Raw genomic sequence first — 19,341 nt, forward strand, 5'->3', positions numbered from 1 at the left:
CCTCCCCTCTGATATGACCTCTACTCTATCTTATATACACATTATTGGCACATAGCTTTTTGCATGTTATTAGATTGTATACCCTGTTATTAGCATCGTGCCTGGCACATCAAATGAGATATTTGTAAATGTGCTTAGCACAGTGCCTGGCACTTAGTAGGTGCTATATAAATGTGTATCTCTCCCACTGGTGCACAAAGTAGGTGCTTAATAATTGCTTATTGAATGACTGGTCTTCTGATAAGTCAAAAGCCTTCCTGAGGGGAATAAGGACAGAACATTTGTGTCTCTTGCTCATGTTTTATTGATGATTAAAATGTTCTGTCTTTTATGGGCAAAAATAGAAGGAGAGGCCTCCAGAAAAGTAGGGCATTTGCTGCCAAAACAGACATGGAAGGAATAATACTTGTGCTGTGGAAGACAGAAGTCCTCATGTTAGAGGGGCCAAAATGAAACCTACTTTCTCCCATGATGCAGGGCTTGCTAGTTTTTCCCTGACTTTGCTCCAGGGTTTGTCTTTTTTTTTTGGTAAATTTTTTGTTTTAAACTTAAATACAAAATGAGAAAAGAAAAAAGAGAGAAATATTGCCATGTACAGAGCAGACCATAAGAGAGGATTCAATATAAAACAATAAATTTCCATTTCAAGAAAGCCTATATAATAAATACTACACATTGTTTTCAAAGCTGCCCAGCTTTTCTTTGCTTCTTTGTTGGTTTTCTTTTGCTCTCTGCTGGGTACTCTTTACTTTATTCTTCTTCCCCGCCCCCAAGAAGGCTACAATTAAGCATGGATATATACATATATCTATATGTACGTGTATACATACATACACACACACACACACACACACACACACACCAGGGTTTGCCTTTTAAGGAATCAAATGAATTTTGGCTTCCCCCTTGGGAAAGAGAAGGGGTTAGGTACAAAGTGCATTTCACAGAGAGAAATAGAGACTCAGCAGGTAGTGAGCCCCAGACTGCCCAGGTTATCTGTGGCAGAGGATGTTAGTGGAGGGATGAACTCACCATCAGGGAAGATGAAGGCTTTCCCTGCTGCCCCACTTTTATTCCTACCCATGATACCTTGGCCCCCATTGGCCCATCCCCTCCTGTTACCTGACTGTATGGATACTTACTTTCCCTTCCCTGCCTTGCTGTTACCTCCTTCTCCAGCTTCACCTTCCTGATTTGGACCTGACCGTTGCTCCCTGTGAGATTTTGGGAAAGTCCCTCGGGAAAGTCTCTGGGCCTCAGCAGCACACTGGCCTGGATTAGTTCATAACTTAAGAGGATCTGAATGAAGATTAGGACCAGAGGGAGGGAGTCATGGCAACAAAAGTCTCTTGTCTTCACCTGTTTCCTTAAAATCAAAAACTGCTTTGAAATCCCTCTCAAACTTTGTCTCCAACTTTGCTTCCAAACGACCAAAGTGGTTGTCCTGAAAGAAAAAAATAAAAGATAATGTTTACATAGCACTTTACAAATATTATCTGATTTGATCATTACAACAACCCTGGGAGATGGATGTTATCATTAGTTCCATTTTATAGATGAGGAAACTGAGGCAGGCAAAGGGTAAGTGACTTGCCCATGGTCACACAGTAGGTGTTTGAGGCAGGATTTGAATTCAGGTCTTCCAGAGTCCAGGTGCCATGTTCTATCAACTGTGCTACCTAGCCTCTTAGACAATGGACAAAAGTGATGCTTTTAGAGGAGCTGTGAATTGATCCAATTTATTCTGAAAAGCAATTTGGAAGTTTTACCCCCAAAATCACTAAACTGTGCATGGTTTTTGACTCAGTGATACTACTATCAGGCCTCTATCTGAAAGAGATAAAGAAAGAGGAAAAGGAGCCACATGTTAAAAATTTTGATTACAGCTCTTTTTTGTGGTAGTAAAGAATTAGAAACAGAGGGAATACCTATCAGTTAGGGAAGGGCTGAACAAGTCATGGTATATGTATGTGATGAAATATTATTGTGCTGTAAGAAATAATGAATGGGATGGTTTCAGAGAATCCTGGGAAGACTTGTATGAACTGATACAGAATGAAGAGAGCAAGTTATACCATCACAACAATATTGCAAAGACAAACAACATTTGAAAAACTTGAGGGATAATGGAGAGTGTTACTCATCTCCTAACAGAGAGATGATGGGATCAAAAGGCAAAATGAGACACTTATGTTTGGATATTTCCTTATTGTTTTAAGAGCTTTCCCTTCCTCCCTTCCTTCCTTCTCTCCTCTCGCTCTCCTTCTTTTACCCTCTCCTTCCTTCCTTTTCTTCCTCCCTCTTTCCTTCCTTCAACTCTCCATCCCTCTCTCCTTCCTTCCTTCCTTTCTTCCTTCCTTCTTTCCTCCCTTCCTTCATTCTCAATGGAAAGGATGTGGAAAGGGAAAGAAAATTCTTTTTTAATAGAAAAATAATTACAATTTAAAAATAGAAATTGAATAAGGGATCCTGGCTTCCTTAGGATGATCTGGGTCTCCTATCCAGGCTTGGGGCACAACTGTAGTTGGTGAGTGCAGTACCCTGTGCCTATCTGGAATGGTGAAATTCCTCAACTACGGAGGGCTAGGGAGGAGGAAAAGAATGAGGAGAGAGAAAGAAGTGTGCTGAGGTCTGGGGGCAGCTGGCCAGAGCGCTGGCAGGTATAACCATCAGACACCAAATAGATGGATTTTCTGTGAACTGTTATGAATGTTTTTTTTATTGTGAATGTTTACCCACCAATCCTTTCTATCCTGTCATAGACATGAATGAATATTGTGGTCTGGATGGATTTCTTAGCACTCATATCTATTTTAGAAGAAATCCAGAATTTTGCCTCACAAGTTTGATTTTTCCCCCTCTGTCTTCAGAGATGAGCACAATGATATTAATTAGCATAAATGAGACTTTGTGGGCCTTCAGGCTTACAGAGAGCACCTTCTCTTCTTCCCTCCTGGAGAGCTCTGAGGCTCCTAACCATGACATCTTTCTGGTCCACTGGCCACAATCCTCTAATGACCATGGCCTACCCAGGCCTGTAGCTTCTTATGAGTTGTTCAATTTCAGAAGGTAACTTTCCATTGGCCTCAGAGATCCAGGTCAGGTGACCAGGCAAATCACAACCCTGGGCTTGAAGTGGGGGGAGGTGAGGAGGACGAGCTTAGGAAAAGGCTATCTAAGAAGAAGAATCCAAAGGTCAAAGATCTTGGAGGAAATTGGCCTTGGGAGCCAAGACAGTTACCCAGAGCAGGCAGTACTGAGGAGTCCAAGGACAGAACAAGATGGCAAGTCAGAGCCTGGTGTGCTGTGGGTTCTTTAGTAAATGTTGGCTGGAGTTCACTGGAATCACAGTGAGATCCCACGAGGAGATGCCCCCCACCCAGGTGAGGTAATCAGTGGGTCAGGAGGTGGGCAGCCAGGCAGCAACCAAGAGGACACAGAACATGGAAGGTAGGGCAAGTCAGGCACTGAGTTGTCCAAGCAGACAGCAGAGAAAGGGAAGATGGTAAGAACTGAAGGGCAGATGCATTAGAGGGAAATCAGAATCTAGAGCCAGGGTTAGGATGCCAGGTCATTGGAAAGCAGACAGTTCCACTCATCTTGTTAAATTTTTTGCAGTTATAAAACATCAGGCACATATCCAGGACAAAGCCCTCCACTGTATTATAAGTCTCATCACTGAGATGCTCCTTCACCTTGTCTAGCCACATGGGTTTTCTGACAAGCGGGGAATACGCCTTGCACTGTTGACAAAGACATGGAGAGCACATCAGCTCCAACCCAGAAGCTGCTTCCATCAGTTTCTGATGAAATAATTGGGAACTCCAGCCCCACGTGGAAACTGGGTGAATCCAAGGGACCCAAGGTAATGGCAGACACATTTGGCTGCAGGAGACCCCTTCAGTGCCCAGTACAGAGCTTGGCAGGCAGTAGGAGTTTAATCAATGCTTAATAAATTGGCCCATCAGAGGTAAAATCATTATTTGAATCACTGTTACTTACATGGTGTGAATCTCCAGTAAAGAGGAAGCTTTCTCTGCAGCAGTACATTCTCATCAGGAGAAACTCACATTTCTGCAGAAGATGAAGTTTGTGTGTGAGACAAAGCCAGGCCAACTGGGGAGAGGGGGGTGTCACACCTAGTGTCTCCAAAGAGTGGAGGGCCTGATACACTCAAAGTCAAGCTGAATATGCTAGTGAGGTGGACCCTGTATGTTCCCTTACTTGACATGAGTGACTTCACTGGAGAGGAGGTCTTGTCTATTTCCATATGAGTGGGCATCCCCTCTGACCCTGGAGTTTGCCTTCATTTTTCCCAGTTACCAAGCCAGCCCAAACAAAAGAAAGAGTCCATCCTATCGTAGACCCTCAGTCCAACAATAGATGAGCAGATTAGGAAGTATTCTTTCCCTGGCTTGGAACCTCAACAGACTCCCCCTAAGGCCAGTGACTTAATGACTGGGGCCACAGCGTAACTGTATTTTCTGAACATTCTAAGCACTTATAGAAAGTGACTTAAATGCTGACTTTCACTTGCTGCATGATGCTTCTCTCTGCCTTGGCTTGCAACAAAGGCCAAAATGAACCCTTTTATTGACTTCTATCCTAAAGAATCATTGGGGCAGGGCGTTTTCTGTCTACAGCACAAGAATCCTTGGCATTTGGAAGATGCAGAAAGTGGGCTGAAAGTCTCCTTTGCCGTTAAAGATTTGAGGTCTAAGTGAAATGGGAACATTGCAATCACTTTCCTAGCGATCAGTCCCTCTCTCTTTCTCTCTCTCTCTCTCTCTCTCCCTCCCCCCCCCCTCTCTCTCTCTCTCTCTCTCTCTCTCTCTCTCTCCCTCTCTTTCTCCCTCCCTCTCTCTCTCTCTCTCTCTCTCTCTCTCTCTCTGTGTTCACATGCTTGGCAGCAGAGATGCTGGTGCTAACTGTGCAATCAGAAAGGACCTGACCTTCACAAAGGATGGTATTCTGACTCACCAGCTGCTGCTCAGGATACATCTGTTGCTTTATATCCTTAAACTCCTGCTCACAGGGATTGTTCTCTAGGCCTTATTCTTCCTTATTATGCAGAAAGCGCAGTTCCACTCAGCACTGAGAGGTCAGAGAAACAGTCAGTTTGTCCATCAGTCAGTCAATAAACAATATGTGTCAGGCACTGTGCTAAGTGCTAGGGATACAAAAAGAGGCAAAAGACAGTCCCTGACCTCATTGGGAATTGAATATGGGTGACAACAAGACAGGATGGAGAGGGCTTTTAGTCCACTGGGTAGGTTAGTCATAATCTCCTGACTCCCTGACTCAACATCTCTTATTCCAATATGACTTTGTAGATGCTTTACCATGCCCCTGGGTCCGTGAATATGTATCCTGTATCCTTGGCTGATGCCATCACTCACATTAAGGGCACAATGGTGTATCGTCAAGATAATATTCACAGCACTGACAATGACTATGAATATGCCAGCATAGCTCTGAATCACAAAACATAACAGACTTTCCATATAGAAGACAGAAAAAGCAAAACATTTATTCAGACACCAGAGAACCAAATCCCAAAACCAGTAAGTCCAATCCATAATAGGAGCAAAGAAGTTAGCACAGAATATCACAGCAAGTTGCTGCTCCATCTCAAAACCACCACCCCCCTCGCCCCTGCTGGGGCCTTCCCACAAACACACTCACAGCACAGCTAGCTTGCCTGCATCTGCTCTCTTTCTCAGCTCTAACTGCTCTGACTTCCTTCCTCCTCCACCCTTTCCTGTTCCACTCATTTAGCAAGCTTCTCCCACCATATGTGATATAAGCAGGTTTACATTAACATCATTTTCGGCCCCAAGATCTTTCTTATCCATTGCATAGGTCAATGGAGCAACTGGTGTCAACAGAACTTTCCACCAATATAATAGGGATAACACAAAATAAGCACATAGATGATATCATTATTCCCCCCTCGAACAAATGGGGCTCAAAATCATGGGGTAAGGGGCGAAGGTCTCTTCTCTCATTGCTACTTGCTGCTGAAAGTGGATGTAGAGCCATTCCTGCTGCAAGAGTCCCATTCGACAGGTCACTTCTTTAGCTGGCATCCAGAGCTTGGTCGACACCAGGTCCACAGTTATGGATAGGTCCAGGGGTGACATCTGGCTTAAGCAATCAGGCATCTGCAGGTGGAGGGTACTAAGCCTGAAGGAAACAAATCTAGCAAATAAATGTAACAGACAAAAAGCCAAAAAGAAACAAGCAAACAATCATAGCCTCATTCATGGTAGAATATATGAGTTAAGGGTACAATTTGGTAATCATCTTCGCCTGAGTAAACAACAGTTACAGTATTATCTTTCCCATGTGCTATAATTTCCCCAGCCTTTGGAACATTGTCTGGCTTCCATTTTACCCATACATCATCTCCCAATTTTATTCTATCAGTAGAACCAAACCCTTCAGTTACTCCGCTACTTATTTCAGAAGAAGGGTCAGTTTTCACAAGGGGTATTGTTTCACAAAGAATAATAATCACTTGAATTATTCTATCATTTTTACAAAACTTTATGGGCTCTTCACCCAAATTTTGGAGTGTCACAATAATTTCTCCTTGATCATTAGAATCTATCACCCCAGCCAATACATATATTCCTTGAGCTGCTAATCCTGATTTAGGTAATATCCATCCAAAATGATTCTTAGGGATTCTCATACATATTCCAGTAGAGATTTTTCTTATTTCTTTTCTCTCCAACCAAAAGTCCTCTAAATAATATATATCATATCCTGCCAAACCAGGTGTTCCAGGATATAGTGCTGGGATATCCTCCCTCATAGTCCAATACTCGGTATTTGGGATCTTGTGTGTTTTCTGTTTTCTAATTTGAAGATTTGAGGTCATCATTCTGGCTAGAAATGTACTTCCTCCTAACGGTCTATTATTCAGATTACATAAAGCAGTGAACAAATTATCCTTCCCATGTTGATACGAATTATTAAAACTTAACTTCCTTAATTGTTCTTTCAATAATTCATTCATTCTTTCAATTAGCCCAGTTGCTTGTGGATAATACAGAATATGATATATCACTTCTATGTTACTCCATATACAATATCTCTTCATTTCATTATCTTTGAAATGTGACCCATTGTCACTTTGAATCTGTATTGGGGTTTCATAATATAGACTTATGATATCTAGAATTTTACAGGTGTTTTTATGAGTTGCATTCTTATAAGGACAAGCTACTAGTACACCTGAATAGGTGTCAACATCAGTATATATAAATTTGAATCCTTTATGTAGTGGGGTAGTGGTCCAATATAATCTATCTGCCAAATTTGGGCTGAAACTTTTCTCCTTGCTATCTCTCCAGTTACTACAAGAGAAACAGTTCTTTCCTTTTCCAATTGACATGTATAACAATCCTCTGCTACTTGTTTTAACAATGAATGAGAGATACTAATACCTTGATCTTGTGCCCACTAGTGTGTGGCCTGAACCCTGCAGTGATAATGTGATTAAATATCTTTCCCACCCATTCAATAGACCTCAGGTGGAGCTAGTTAAAGGAAGTTTCTCAGGTGGAGCCAGTTAAAGGGAACTTGATTAGGAGAGGCTTGATTGTAGGCAGGCCTACACCCTTTGCTTACTAGGTTAGAAGCCCCAGGTCCACATCAGGCCTGAGGCCCCAGGCCCACACCTTTTTGCCAATTTGGTCACAAGAGGCGTGAAGCCATTGGACCCTAAAAAGAGTATATATACCCAGAAGGTAGCCATAGATCTCAGAGTTTGCAGAGACTTCAGAAGCTGGAATTCAGCCCAAGGAGAATGAGCAGGAACTTGGAGTCCACAGAGTTGCAGAGAGAGCACAGAGTGTAGAGTGGAAACCAGGGAGCTGCCAAGACCAGAGAACTGAGGGAAGAGAATGGAGGCAAATAGACAGTTAGGATTCATGAGTGTTTATGGGGAGGCTCCATCAGAGTGGAAGGTTACAGGATGACTTGGTTCCTTGCTATTATATACTATGTTATAATTTCCTTGTTGCTACATTGAGGCAGGCTTACTGGTTTTGGAATATGATTACTGCTATCAAATTGGAGTTGTTGGTCTTGGGATTTGATCTTCTGGTGTCTAAATAAATGTTATACTTCCTCTGCTGTCTACCTAGAGTGTTTTTCATACTTTGTGATTCTGAACCATACTGGCATGTTCATGGTCATTCTTAGGGTTATGAATCTTGCCTTACTGATACAGACCCCTAAATGGCCGGCCATTTGGTGGACCCATTTTGCTAGTACCAAATCATCCTCTGGTGTCAGAGTAGGGACAATATGTTCAGTAGCAATCTTTGCTAGTCAATCAGAATGTGCATTGTACTCAACATTATGGCATGGTGAGGACCATGTGAACATCTCCATGAAAAACTGACAAATTAGTAACCAAAGACATGTCTCATATATTTTCCCATAATTCTTTGCCCCAGACTTGTTTGGCATGAATTTCCCAATCTTGATTTTTTCACATGGGCATCCATGTAGCTAACCCATTAGCTACTGCCCATGAATCAGTGAATATATGACACTGTACTCCTTGTTCTGTTTTGATAGCTTGATGTACTGCCATAAGTTCAGCATATTAACTACTTCTACCTATCTCAGTACTTTCCAAAGTTCATCTAGCACATGGGTTATAGGCTACTGCTTTCCAATGTCTTTTATGGCCCAAATATTTTGCTGTCCCGTCAGTAAACCATGCATGTTTCTTTTGTTTTTCAGTTAATCCATCATATCCTTCATTCCGTTGTAGCAGCTGTTGCCTTGATTTAGGGGGTTTGTCATTTCCCTCAGTGTCTATGTTTGCTGTAGATTCACGTAGAGCAGAAACTCCACTTTTGCCTGTTTTCAATCTATTCTGATCATACCATTTCCATTTAATTATGCTAGCCTCTTGTGCATGTCTAATTCTGTGAGAAGCTGGGGTACTCATTATCCAGGTCATAATCAGGATTCCGGGCCTTAATAAAACTTCATGGCCCAGAGTCAGTTGTTCAGTCTCTACTAAAGCCCAATATGCAGCTAAAAACTGCTTTTCAAAAGGTGTATACTGAACTCCAGGTGAAGGCAGTTTCCTAGACCAAAATTCTATTACATTCAGTACATTCAGGCTTTGTTGTTTTTTCTATAAACTCCAGTTCACATATTCATCCTGTACAGTCGCTTGTAATTCCACTGGGCCACTTTGAATACATCATAAATCTAGGGCCAATTGTATACAGCCTTGGCTTCTTCAAAAGCTTTACTCTGTTCAAGTCCCCAATCAAATTCATATTTTTTCCTAGTAACTCTATATAAGGGTTTCAAAATATGTCCCAAATGTGGAATGTCATGTCTCCAATATCCAAATAGTACTATAAAATTTGGGGTCTATTTCTTATTGATGGGGATAGGAAAATCTTGAATCTTTTGTCAGGCTTGCGGAAGAATCTCTCCCAGCCCCATATTCCATTGTATACACCAAAATTTTATGGTTTGAGCTGGTCCTTCAATCTTTATAGGATTAATTTCCCATCCCTTGCTTTTCATATGCTCAATTAAAAGTGTCAAACTCTTCTCCACTTCTTTTACATTTTCTCCTTGTATCATAATATAATTTGTGTAGTGGATAAGCTGTGCACCAGGTAGCTTGAATTCATCCAAATGTTCAGCCACGATCCTATGACAAATAGTGGGGCTATGCAGATATCCTCATGGTAAGCATGTAAAAATATATTGTCAGCCTTGCCAACTGGTTCTATTGTTTAGAATCTATTGGAATAGTAAAGAAAGCATTGGCTAAATCAATAACTGTGTACCAAGTCCTATCTTATTTCTGGATCCTTTCTATTAAGGTAACAGTATCTGGAACAGCAGCATACAAAGGAAGAGTCACTTTATTCACTTTATTCAATTTTCTATAATCCATTGTCATTCTCCACATTCCATCTGACTTTTGGACTGGCCAGACAGGATTTTTCCATTGAGTGGTTGTAGGGACTAACACTCCTGCCTCAACATATTCCTTTATAGTATTGGTAATTTCATCTTGCCCACCTGGCACACAATACTGCTTTAAAGTAATTAGTTCAGAAGGTTCAGGTAAAGTGATTGGGTCCATTTTTATTTTTCCCACTAAAACTGTATTAATTCCTATCTTTCATACTGCAAATTGGTATCTCCCCTCAGGTAAATTTAGAGTCATACTGCTCAATATATCTATTCCAACGATGAATTCAGGAATGGGTACAATTACCATGGTATATTCTTTCTTAGGTAATTGTCCAATTTTCATTGTTAGTTTGACTCTTCTGGCTAATATTTAAGCCCCTTCCAGTCCTGTTATGGTAATAGGAGTTCCATGTTTAAACTTATCAGGGTTTCCATAAATAAGGGAGACCTCTGTTCCAGTATCTTTCAATGCTCTAGTTACAGTTTTTGATACATTTTTTCAATATATAGTCAGATTAATATGGGGTCTGTAATCCCATCTGTGTATTTCTTTAATCTGAGCTGGGGCTTGGCCAATTTCATAGTCTCCCTGAAGGTGTGACACACTTGTATGCAAGGGTTCAGTAGGATCTGTAGGGGCAGTTCTTACTTTCCTAATCTGTCTGCTATTAAGCCCCTTATCTTGGTACATTTTGTATAGTTCATTAGTTGGTATACCATCTATACTTCCAAAATCTACCCCTGCTCTCAATAGAGCAGTAAACATTTCTCTTCTTGTCACTCTATTCTGACTTTGAATCTGCTGGTTATTCATTCTTCCCTCTTGAGGAAATTTATCTTTTCCATAGCCCACTAAGTCACTTAACTGTGAAATCTTATCCAGTACCTCCAAAACAGTGTGCCCTATCTCCTCAATTAGCAGAGTCAGAACTAGGTGCTTATAAGCAGAAGGAACCATCTTCACTATAATATTTCTATGAAAAACTGCTAAGGGAATATTGTAGTATGCCTCGGCATCATGATAGCAGTCTTCATTACCTCCTCCTTTAACTTTCTCATACAGTCACTAAGTGAATACTAGGGCCTATCTCCAGTAGGCCACATTGAGTCAACAGGATATTGCCTATTACAGCCTGTTGCAGCTAAAGCTAACAGATTAATCATCCTGTTATCTCCTTGCAGGTGGAAATCGTAAAAATTTGATGTACAAAAGGATTCTGACTAATATCTGTGAATTTCATACAATCCACGCTATCTACCAAAACTCTTCCAGCCCCTTCATCACTGATTCTCACTATCCTAGATATTAATGATCCTCTAGACATCTGTGATCTCTTGCTGTGTAAAATCTTCAAGCACCTCTCTAAATACTGTGTTGTTGGGGCAGCTAGGTAGTGCAGTGAGTAGAGCACCTGCCCTGGAGTCAGGAGGACCTGAGTTCAAATCCAGCCACAAGCACTTGACACACTTACAAGTTGTGAGATGTTGGGCAAGTCACTTAACACCAATTTCCCTGCCTTCCTCCCTCAAAAAAACCCCAAAAATAAAATAAATAGTGTATTGTCTCCTTGGGTCTCCTGCATCCTTTGCAGTACTGGGCATGTATCTGCCTGGTTTAACATTGCATCAATTTCTACTGCACTCTCTTGTGGCAGTCATTGCCATGGCAACTAGACTCATCCTGTGCTGAACTTGTATGTACTTTTAAGCTCTTTGTTCTTTGCTTTTTCTTAGATAAATTACCAGCAAAATCCTCATTCAAATCAGCAGATTCCCAAATAGTAACCTGTTCTTCTGCCACCTGAGATCCCCCATTTTGCTCTTCTGAAGGAAAGCTTGAATGCTGTAACACACCAGCCAATTCCCTCTCCATCTGAACTTTTTCTTCCAACAGTTTGTTTCTGCTTTTACGTATAATATGGTAAACTGTTAGTAAAACGCAGCCTCTCCTAGACACTGATGCTAATTCTCTCCCTGGCTGAACTTTAATTCCTTGCAAACATCTTTCCAAATCTCTAGGCTCTCTGGTCTGTAGCTTCTGTTCCCAATTTTCACAGTGTCTGGTGCCTTTATCCCATTCCCTTGCTAGGGAGGAATAAGGTAAATCCCCCTATCCTGGGATTTCCATTTCTTCCTCTAAAGCCCTTCTGCCTCCAAATAGAGGTTTTATACCTTGTGATCGCATCCTTGTCACCAAATGTATCACCAAAACAATATTCACGGCACCGACGATGGCTCTGAATATGCCATCATAGTTCTGAATCACAAAATATAACAGACTCTCCATATAGAAGACAGAAGAAGCAAAACATTTATTTAGACACCAGAGAACCAAATCCCAAAACCAGTAAGTCCAATCCGTCATAGCAGCAAAGAAGCTAACACACAATATCACAGCAGGGAGCTGCTCCATCTCAAAACCATTCTCCCTGTCCCCCCCTCTCTGGGACCTTTCCACAAACTCACAGCACAGCTAGCTTGCCTGCATATGCTCTCCCCCTCAGCTCTAAATGCTTTAACTGACTACTTTCCTGCTCCACCTTTTCCTGTTCCACTCATTCAGCAAGCTCCCCCCACCACATGTGACTTAGGCTTCCTGTGACATAAGCAGGTCATATGGGCCCATTAATGGATGGGAAGATCTTCAAATTTACATTTCCATTACAAATGGGCATCTGCTTCTCCCCTCCTTCTCTTTCTAAAGGACTAATACTAAGCTGACCCCGGGTCCTGGGGGCTGCCAGCATTGGACCCCTGATGGAGACAGGGTCCTGATGTTGGCCAGCTGTGGCACATTAGGCCCCACCAACCCATTCAAATGATCATCACACTCCCAATTTTAACTAAAAAACTATGGGTCAAACTCAGAGCTGCGCATATTGATGTGGTCCCCCTCCCTAGCATACAAGAGTCCCTATACTATTCCTACTGGTGAACAGAATTATATCTCTGGGAAACCTGGGACAGGGTCATCAATTTCAGGAGATATCTAAAGAGGGGCTGTCCCTTTATCAAATAACCCAGGACCCTGGAAGCTTGAAACTTATAGGGGCCCCACCTCACAATCCCCATCCAGATACTCTTCATGTTGGACTCTGAGCTCACCTAATCTCTGAAGAGACACCGGGGATGTGGCAGTCCCTGTGGAGGGCTTTGGCATGAGGCACAAAAGCATGGATCACCTTCATCTTCATACATGAAACTCTCATCATCATGCTCTGGCTGAAAAGGTGAGAGAGAAGAAAGGATTACTTGCAGATCTGGGCGGGGAGGTCTTGGAGCTGTTTGATTTTCTGCTCTTGGAAGTACCTGACCTCTCCTGTGAAGAGGAAATCTACGACCCAGGAAATATAGGGAAAACCACACAGATGGATGAGATAGGAAAGGAGTGGGTGCCTCTGTTCCAAGCTTATGATGTTTCTCCAACTTCTCATCTATATCCTTTTTCTGTTCCAGTTGTCTATAGTACACTTCCTTGATGATATCACTTATGCAGCCATTTCCACTGGTTTTCACCATAGTCTCCCTCCATATGAGTATACATTCTTAATATACCATGTTAATTCCTTTTCTCCTTTTCTCCTCCTTTTGAATAAGGGATTCCTTTCCCACCAAGACCCAGTGATATCTATAAGGCCATATAGATCCCTAATAGGTATCAAATTAACTTCTGTAATTTTTCAAAAAGATATATAGGGAATGAGCAACAGATTCAAACCCAGGTCCTCACTGCACCACAACAGTCTCACAGACTTCTCTGCCAAACGATTTCTCCAATTATTAAGTTGTTGGTTCATTTTTTTTTAGCAAGGGTAAACAATTTGCCCAGGGCCACACAGCTAGTAAGTGTCAAGTGTCTAAGGCCAGATTTGAACTGAGGTCCTCCTGACTGCAGGGCTGGTGCTCTACCCCCATGCATCTTTTTAATTGACATAAATGGCATGAAACAGATTTCCAGTTTTTGTGAGCTTCTGATTTAAATATATATATATATATATATATACACACATATATGTATGTATAGATGTAATAATAACAAGTTACCTTTATACAGGGCTTTCCGGTTACACATACATGAGGGTAGGTAGCAATAGGATGGTGCCTCCTGAGTTCTTTAGGGATTGCTGATTCTACCAGTGAGGGCACTTCCTTCCAGCACAGATCCTATTAAGCCACCTTGGGATGCAGTCAGGTGGGGCAGTGGACAGAAGGCTAGATTTGGAAATAGGAAGACCTGAGTTTGAATCCAACCTCAGTCACCGTATGATCCTGGGGAAAAGCCCTCGATTTCTGTCTCAATTTCTGTCTGCCTCAGTTTCCTCATCTGTGAAATAAAGGTAACCATAGCACTGACCTCCTGTGGTTGTTGTGAGGAGCCAATCAGATATTATTTCTAAAGCATTTTGCACGTTTTAAGGGCTCTACATGCATGCTTGGCCAGCTAGTTGGTACAGCGGTTAGAGGCAAGTTGAAGTCCAGCCTCAGACACTTGCTAGCTGTGGGATCCTGGGCAAGTCTCTTAACCCTGTTTGCCTTAGTTTCTTCATCTATAAAAAAAGCTGAAGAAGGAAATGGCAAATCACTCTAGGGTCTTTGCCAAGAAAATCCCAAATGGGATCACAAAGAGGCAGATATGGCTAAAAACCAACTCAACAACAACAAGACATATGCACGCTGCTACTTTTTTATCCCTTCATGAAAAAATGAGTGTATCTGGCATGAGGTAGGCCCGAGGTACACTGGAAGGGCCCTGGATGGTGTGTCACTAGGCTTGGCCTCTATTCTTAGCTCCTCCACTAGGGGATTTTGGACAAGCAGATGACCCTCTGCCACCCCAGTGTCCTCAGGGGTAGATGAGAAGGGGGAGAAGTTCCAGCCTAGCTTCACTGTGCTAAGAGAGAGATGTAGGCAGACAGGACAAGGGAGGGAGGCAGAACTCACGAAGGGGTCCTCATCCTGGCAGATTTCACAGGTGCAGGTGTCCGGGTGAAGCTTCAAGATGTTGTTCTGTTAGAGAGAAGATGGGGTGTCATTGAGTGAGGTGCCTGCTGGGGCACTGAGCCCTTCCTTGGGCAGATCTCTTCTCCCAGGGGTGGGTGGAACAGCTGAGCCTGTGTTGACTGACATGCTCTAATCTTCCTCCCACTAGCTCCTGGAGCTGTCCACTCCACTGTAGAGGAAAGGCAGAACCACATCTCAAGGACAAGGGGGCTCCATGGAGAGAGATAGAGCAGTCAAGCCACATGAGGCCACCACCCCAGGAAGAATCCTGGGCTGACATCTCTCCTCTGACCCTGCTCCTGGGGCTGAGACTGATGGAGTCAGAAGGAAGGGGAGCAAGAGAGCAAAAGAGCCCCAGGAAACCTGGTTGGTGTCACTTTGGGAAGTGCGTATTCCTGGGATAAGTCTTTCATGTTGGAGCCTGTGAGCTGCTTGGGGCAGTGGGGAGAAGCACACCAGAGGGCTGAGGAGGGATAGTGCTATGCCAAGGGGTCAGTAACGATTGAATCCCTGACAAGATGTTGCAGGCACATCCCCATTCTCTTGGGATTTCTCGTAGAAGCCGCAGGGTCCTGGCCTCCAGCACGCTGGGGACCCTGGCCACGCTTCCCCTGATAGAACGTGAGGGTCTTGGGGGCAGGGATTGTTTCATTGTTGTCTGTATAGCCGGACCTAGCACAGTTCCTGGCGATAAATACATGAAGGTGCTTCAATAAACGCTTGTTGGATGACTAAATGTCCTTTCCAGTGCTCTGATCAGAACATTCAGAGAGTTAAATGGCTAGGAGACCTCCCCACTCTGGCCACTCCTGTCAGGGAAGATGAGCCCCATTCATTTCAGGAAGCATCATCATTATGCCTCCCTAGGCTACTGGGAGAGGAGCACAGAGTCATAAAACTGGCAGGTAAAGGCTGTCCTGCACAGTTCCTGGAGGTCAGAGACATGGCCAGGGCCAAGATCAGAGAACCTGAGCTCTCCTCCTCGACATTCAGCCTCAGTTTGTTAAGAGTAATACATGCCTTAGGACCTCATGAGCCTTGCAGAGAACCAGGCTGCATGTGCCTCAAGTTGGCTCAGGGCTTGGTGTCCCCCAGCCTGCTATGGGGCTACATCTATCTTGGTTCTAACCAAAAATGCTCCAGGGGAGCTTCTGTGGTCCACAGCCTATGTGGGGAAGGCAGCCATCTATAGACTGTGATCTGAATCACAAGGCCCCTCCCCTGTGCTTGAAACTCTGCCCTTCTCTGGCCAGCTTGTCTTTGCCCTGCTCTTGTCCCTGCCCTCTGATTCAACTCAATTCAAGGCACCAAGCATTTGTTAAGCACCTCCTATATCCCAGGCACTTGCTGGGGCTACAAAAACCAAAGTGAAGTAAGTCTTGCCCTCAGGGGGATTACATTCTACTGCCAATAGTTTATGTAGGAGTCCTGCTTAGGGCAGGAAGGTAGGATTCTCCATCAAGAAGACCACATGATAAAATATGTAGCTTAGAGATAAGTGGGATATGTCATGATGGAACTGCCCTCTCTTATTAACCCATTAGCTCTCATTAAAACACATTCATCTGCCTTAGTGGATCAGATTATACTGTTTTCAGCTTAGCTGGCAGAAGCCAGGGTCCTGAAGAGATGAGAGGGACACAAGATGGATAAGTTCTGACTGGGGGTTGAGAGAGGACAAGAGCCTGAGCCCAAGTCCAGGGCATTGGATGCTTATGGACCACACCTGACCTTCCTATAACCTCATGTCATCCGAACGATCCTTGTCATAAGCATGCATGACGTTGGACTGCCCAGAATTCCAGGGAGGAGCTGAGCCTATGAGTTTACCTCAATCAGGGTCTGCAGGGTCAGTTTGCCACAGCGGATGTTATGGGTCCATTTGGACATATCGATCTCAGGGCCTGTGGCCAAAAACTCTTGCGGGGTACACCACCCTCTCGCTGTCAGGATGCATTTTCCCTTATAGACTGTAAAAAAGAGAGGGAGAGACTAGGAAGAGAAGGAAAATATGGCAGCCCTCTTGCCTCAAGCTCAGTCTTCAGTGCTCATGGCCTGTCTGAGCCCTGCTATTCATGACCTTTCCAGAAGGAGACACACGATCAGTCATAAGAAATTGCAGAATAATCGAAATTCCTTAGAGGTTACCTAACAGCCCCTTCTATAACAACACTAAAAGACAGATGATACCCAGCCACCATTAGCACACATTTCCATGGTGCTCATTACCTAATGTAGTTTTTTTTTCAATTTTAGGAAGCTCTTTATATTCAACTCAATTTAGACAGACAAACATTGATTAAGCAATTACAAATTAGCAGGCCCTGTGCTAGGTTCTGGTGACACAAAAGCAAAAAACCAAACCAACCCAAAACACAAACCTGCCCAAGGAGCTTATGTTCTACACTGGGTTGAAGTCAGCCTCCCTAAAACTTCTACCCATTGGCCTGAGTTCTCCCCCTTTGGGCAACATGGAGGGTGTCTAATTCCTTCATTTACAGGACTTCCCTTCACACGTTGGAAGGGAGTGTGAGTACACCATCCCTATAGACTTATCCAGGATAACGGTCCCCCAGCTGTTCTTCAGTGGGCCCTCTACTTCAGGTTGGCAGCGATGAAGAATATAAGGTCATCACTGCTCCCCATGATGAGAAGTCTCATGGCTTCAGGTTGTTTGGCCCTATCAGCAATGACAACCCTGCTCCCCAGCATGCCCTCTCACCCACCATCTCCCCCACAATGTTGGCTCATGGTGAACTTGTGGTCAAGAAAAGTTCCCACATGAAGGTTGTTCAGCCAGTCCTGCTCAAGCTATATGTGCACCGTTCATTACATGGACCTAGATGTAAAATTTTCCTTTGCTCTCTATGCTCTGGACCCACCTTTTCAGCTTGTGATGATCCTTTTCAGGCTTAGTTCCACCATCCATTGAATTACCTATCCTTCCCTGCCACCCACACATTCTCTCTTTAATCCAAGTTATTAGTAAGACACTGGCCAAGACAATGCCAAGGATGGGAACTTGAGGCATACCCCTAGAGACCTCCCTTCAAGCTGGCCCTGAGTGAGATGACATTCTTGTTTGCGCAGGCTCTTCAGTCATGCCCTGAAACAAAGTCAAAACCTGAGACAAGTGAGTGATTAAGAAGAGCCCCGATGGGCACTTCCCATCTCTTATGATCCTAAGGCCCCAAGGCTCAAAACCACTAGACAAGGAGAATGTTCTAGGGTTTACCAAGATTCTGGCAAAGCACGCAACAGCCTCTCCCAGGGATCCTTGTGAACACAAAGGAGATGTAGGTTAGATGATAGCTCAATTGCACAATCTCAGGACCAGTTGAATGGTAGGACCCAAGGTAAGGTCCAGTTTCCATTTGGAAATGTCTAACAGGTAGCTGGGAATTCAGGATTGGAAAAGCAGCATGTGGAAAACAGGGGATGCTGCTCCTTTTTTATCTGTCTGATTTCTTTTCAGCAAAGTGTTCCAACACTCTTTCCCCCGGAGGGCACTGAACAAGAGATTTTTCATCTTACTTGTCTCACAGACTTCCCCTAGGGCAATCTGGGCAAGCCTATGAAATGCTTCTTAGATTTATTATTTCTGTATTATTCTTACAAAAAGAATTATTCTTAGAATAATACTTTTAAATGCATAAAATAAAATTCAAAGGAAACCAATTGAATTGAAATTCACATGCGTGCACACACACACACACATATATATATGTATATATATGTATATATATATATATATATATACCAAGTGCACAGACCCCATGTTAAAAATCCCTGCCATAAAGATTGTTATTGTCTCTTTAAGACTCAGCAATCCTAAGAGTTAGCATTCTAGGCATCGCTCTACGAGGTACTTCACCCTATGAAGTCAGGGAGAACATTATGTGTGTTTAATTTTTATCTGTGAGATACAGTATGGAGAAGACAGAGAGGAAGGTGAGGAGAAAGTTTTTCATTGGGCGAACTGTTGTATGTTATGAAGAAATTTTATAAAGAGAATTTTATCAGGGCTTGAGAAAAACTGAAGATACTGTTTTCTTGTGATATCTGGAGAAAGAATAGAGACACAGAAGATGTCAGGATCTTCCTTTCCAAAATCATTTACTATATGTAACCTTTATCTTGGAAAGAGGATGAAGAGGATTCTTATGAGGATACTCAATTTGTTAACCTAAGTGAGTCAAATCTTGTGGGATTGCACCTTAGAAGTGAAGAAAACTGTTAATGGACAAAGAATTCTCAAAAAGAGAATTGTAAACTACTAACAATTACATGAAAGAATACTCCAAATCGCTAATGATAAGAGGAACGTAAATCAAAACAACCCAACCCAGTGGTTTTGACTTAAACTCT

The 19,341-nt window shown here is 43.0% G+C and overlaps 1 protein-coding gene across 1 annotated transcript in view; it reads right to left on the reverse strand.

Annotated features, from left to right (window-relative positions):
• Positions 1-5,942: 5,942 nt before the first annotated feature.
• The window catches only part of LOC118846697 (nuclear autoantigen Sp-100-like), a 46,002-nt gene continuing 32,603 nt past the window's right edge, over positions 5,943-19,341 (reverse strand). Inside the window, 5 exon segments of the mRNA XM_036755466.1 lie at positions 5,943-6,147; positions 13,078-13,128; positions 13,130-13,194; positions 14,914-14,979; positions 16,804-16,943. Coding sequence (XP_036611361.1) covers positions 5,943-6,147; positions 13,078-13,128; positions 13,130-13,194; positions 14,914-14,979; positions 16,804-16,943 — 527 coding nt within the window.

The sequence above is a fragment of the Trichosurus vulpecula genome, chromosome 4, assembly GCF_011100635.1.
Source record: "Trichosurus vulpecula isolate mTriVul1 chromosome 4, mTriVul1.pri, whole genome shotgun sequence".
In the NCBI taxonomy this organism is placed as follows: domain Eukaryota; kingdom Metazoa; phylum Chordata; class Mammalia; order Diprotodontia; family Phalangeridae; genus Trichosurus; species Trichosurus vulpecula.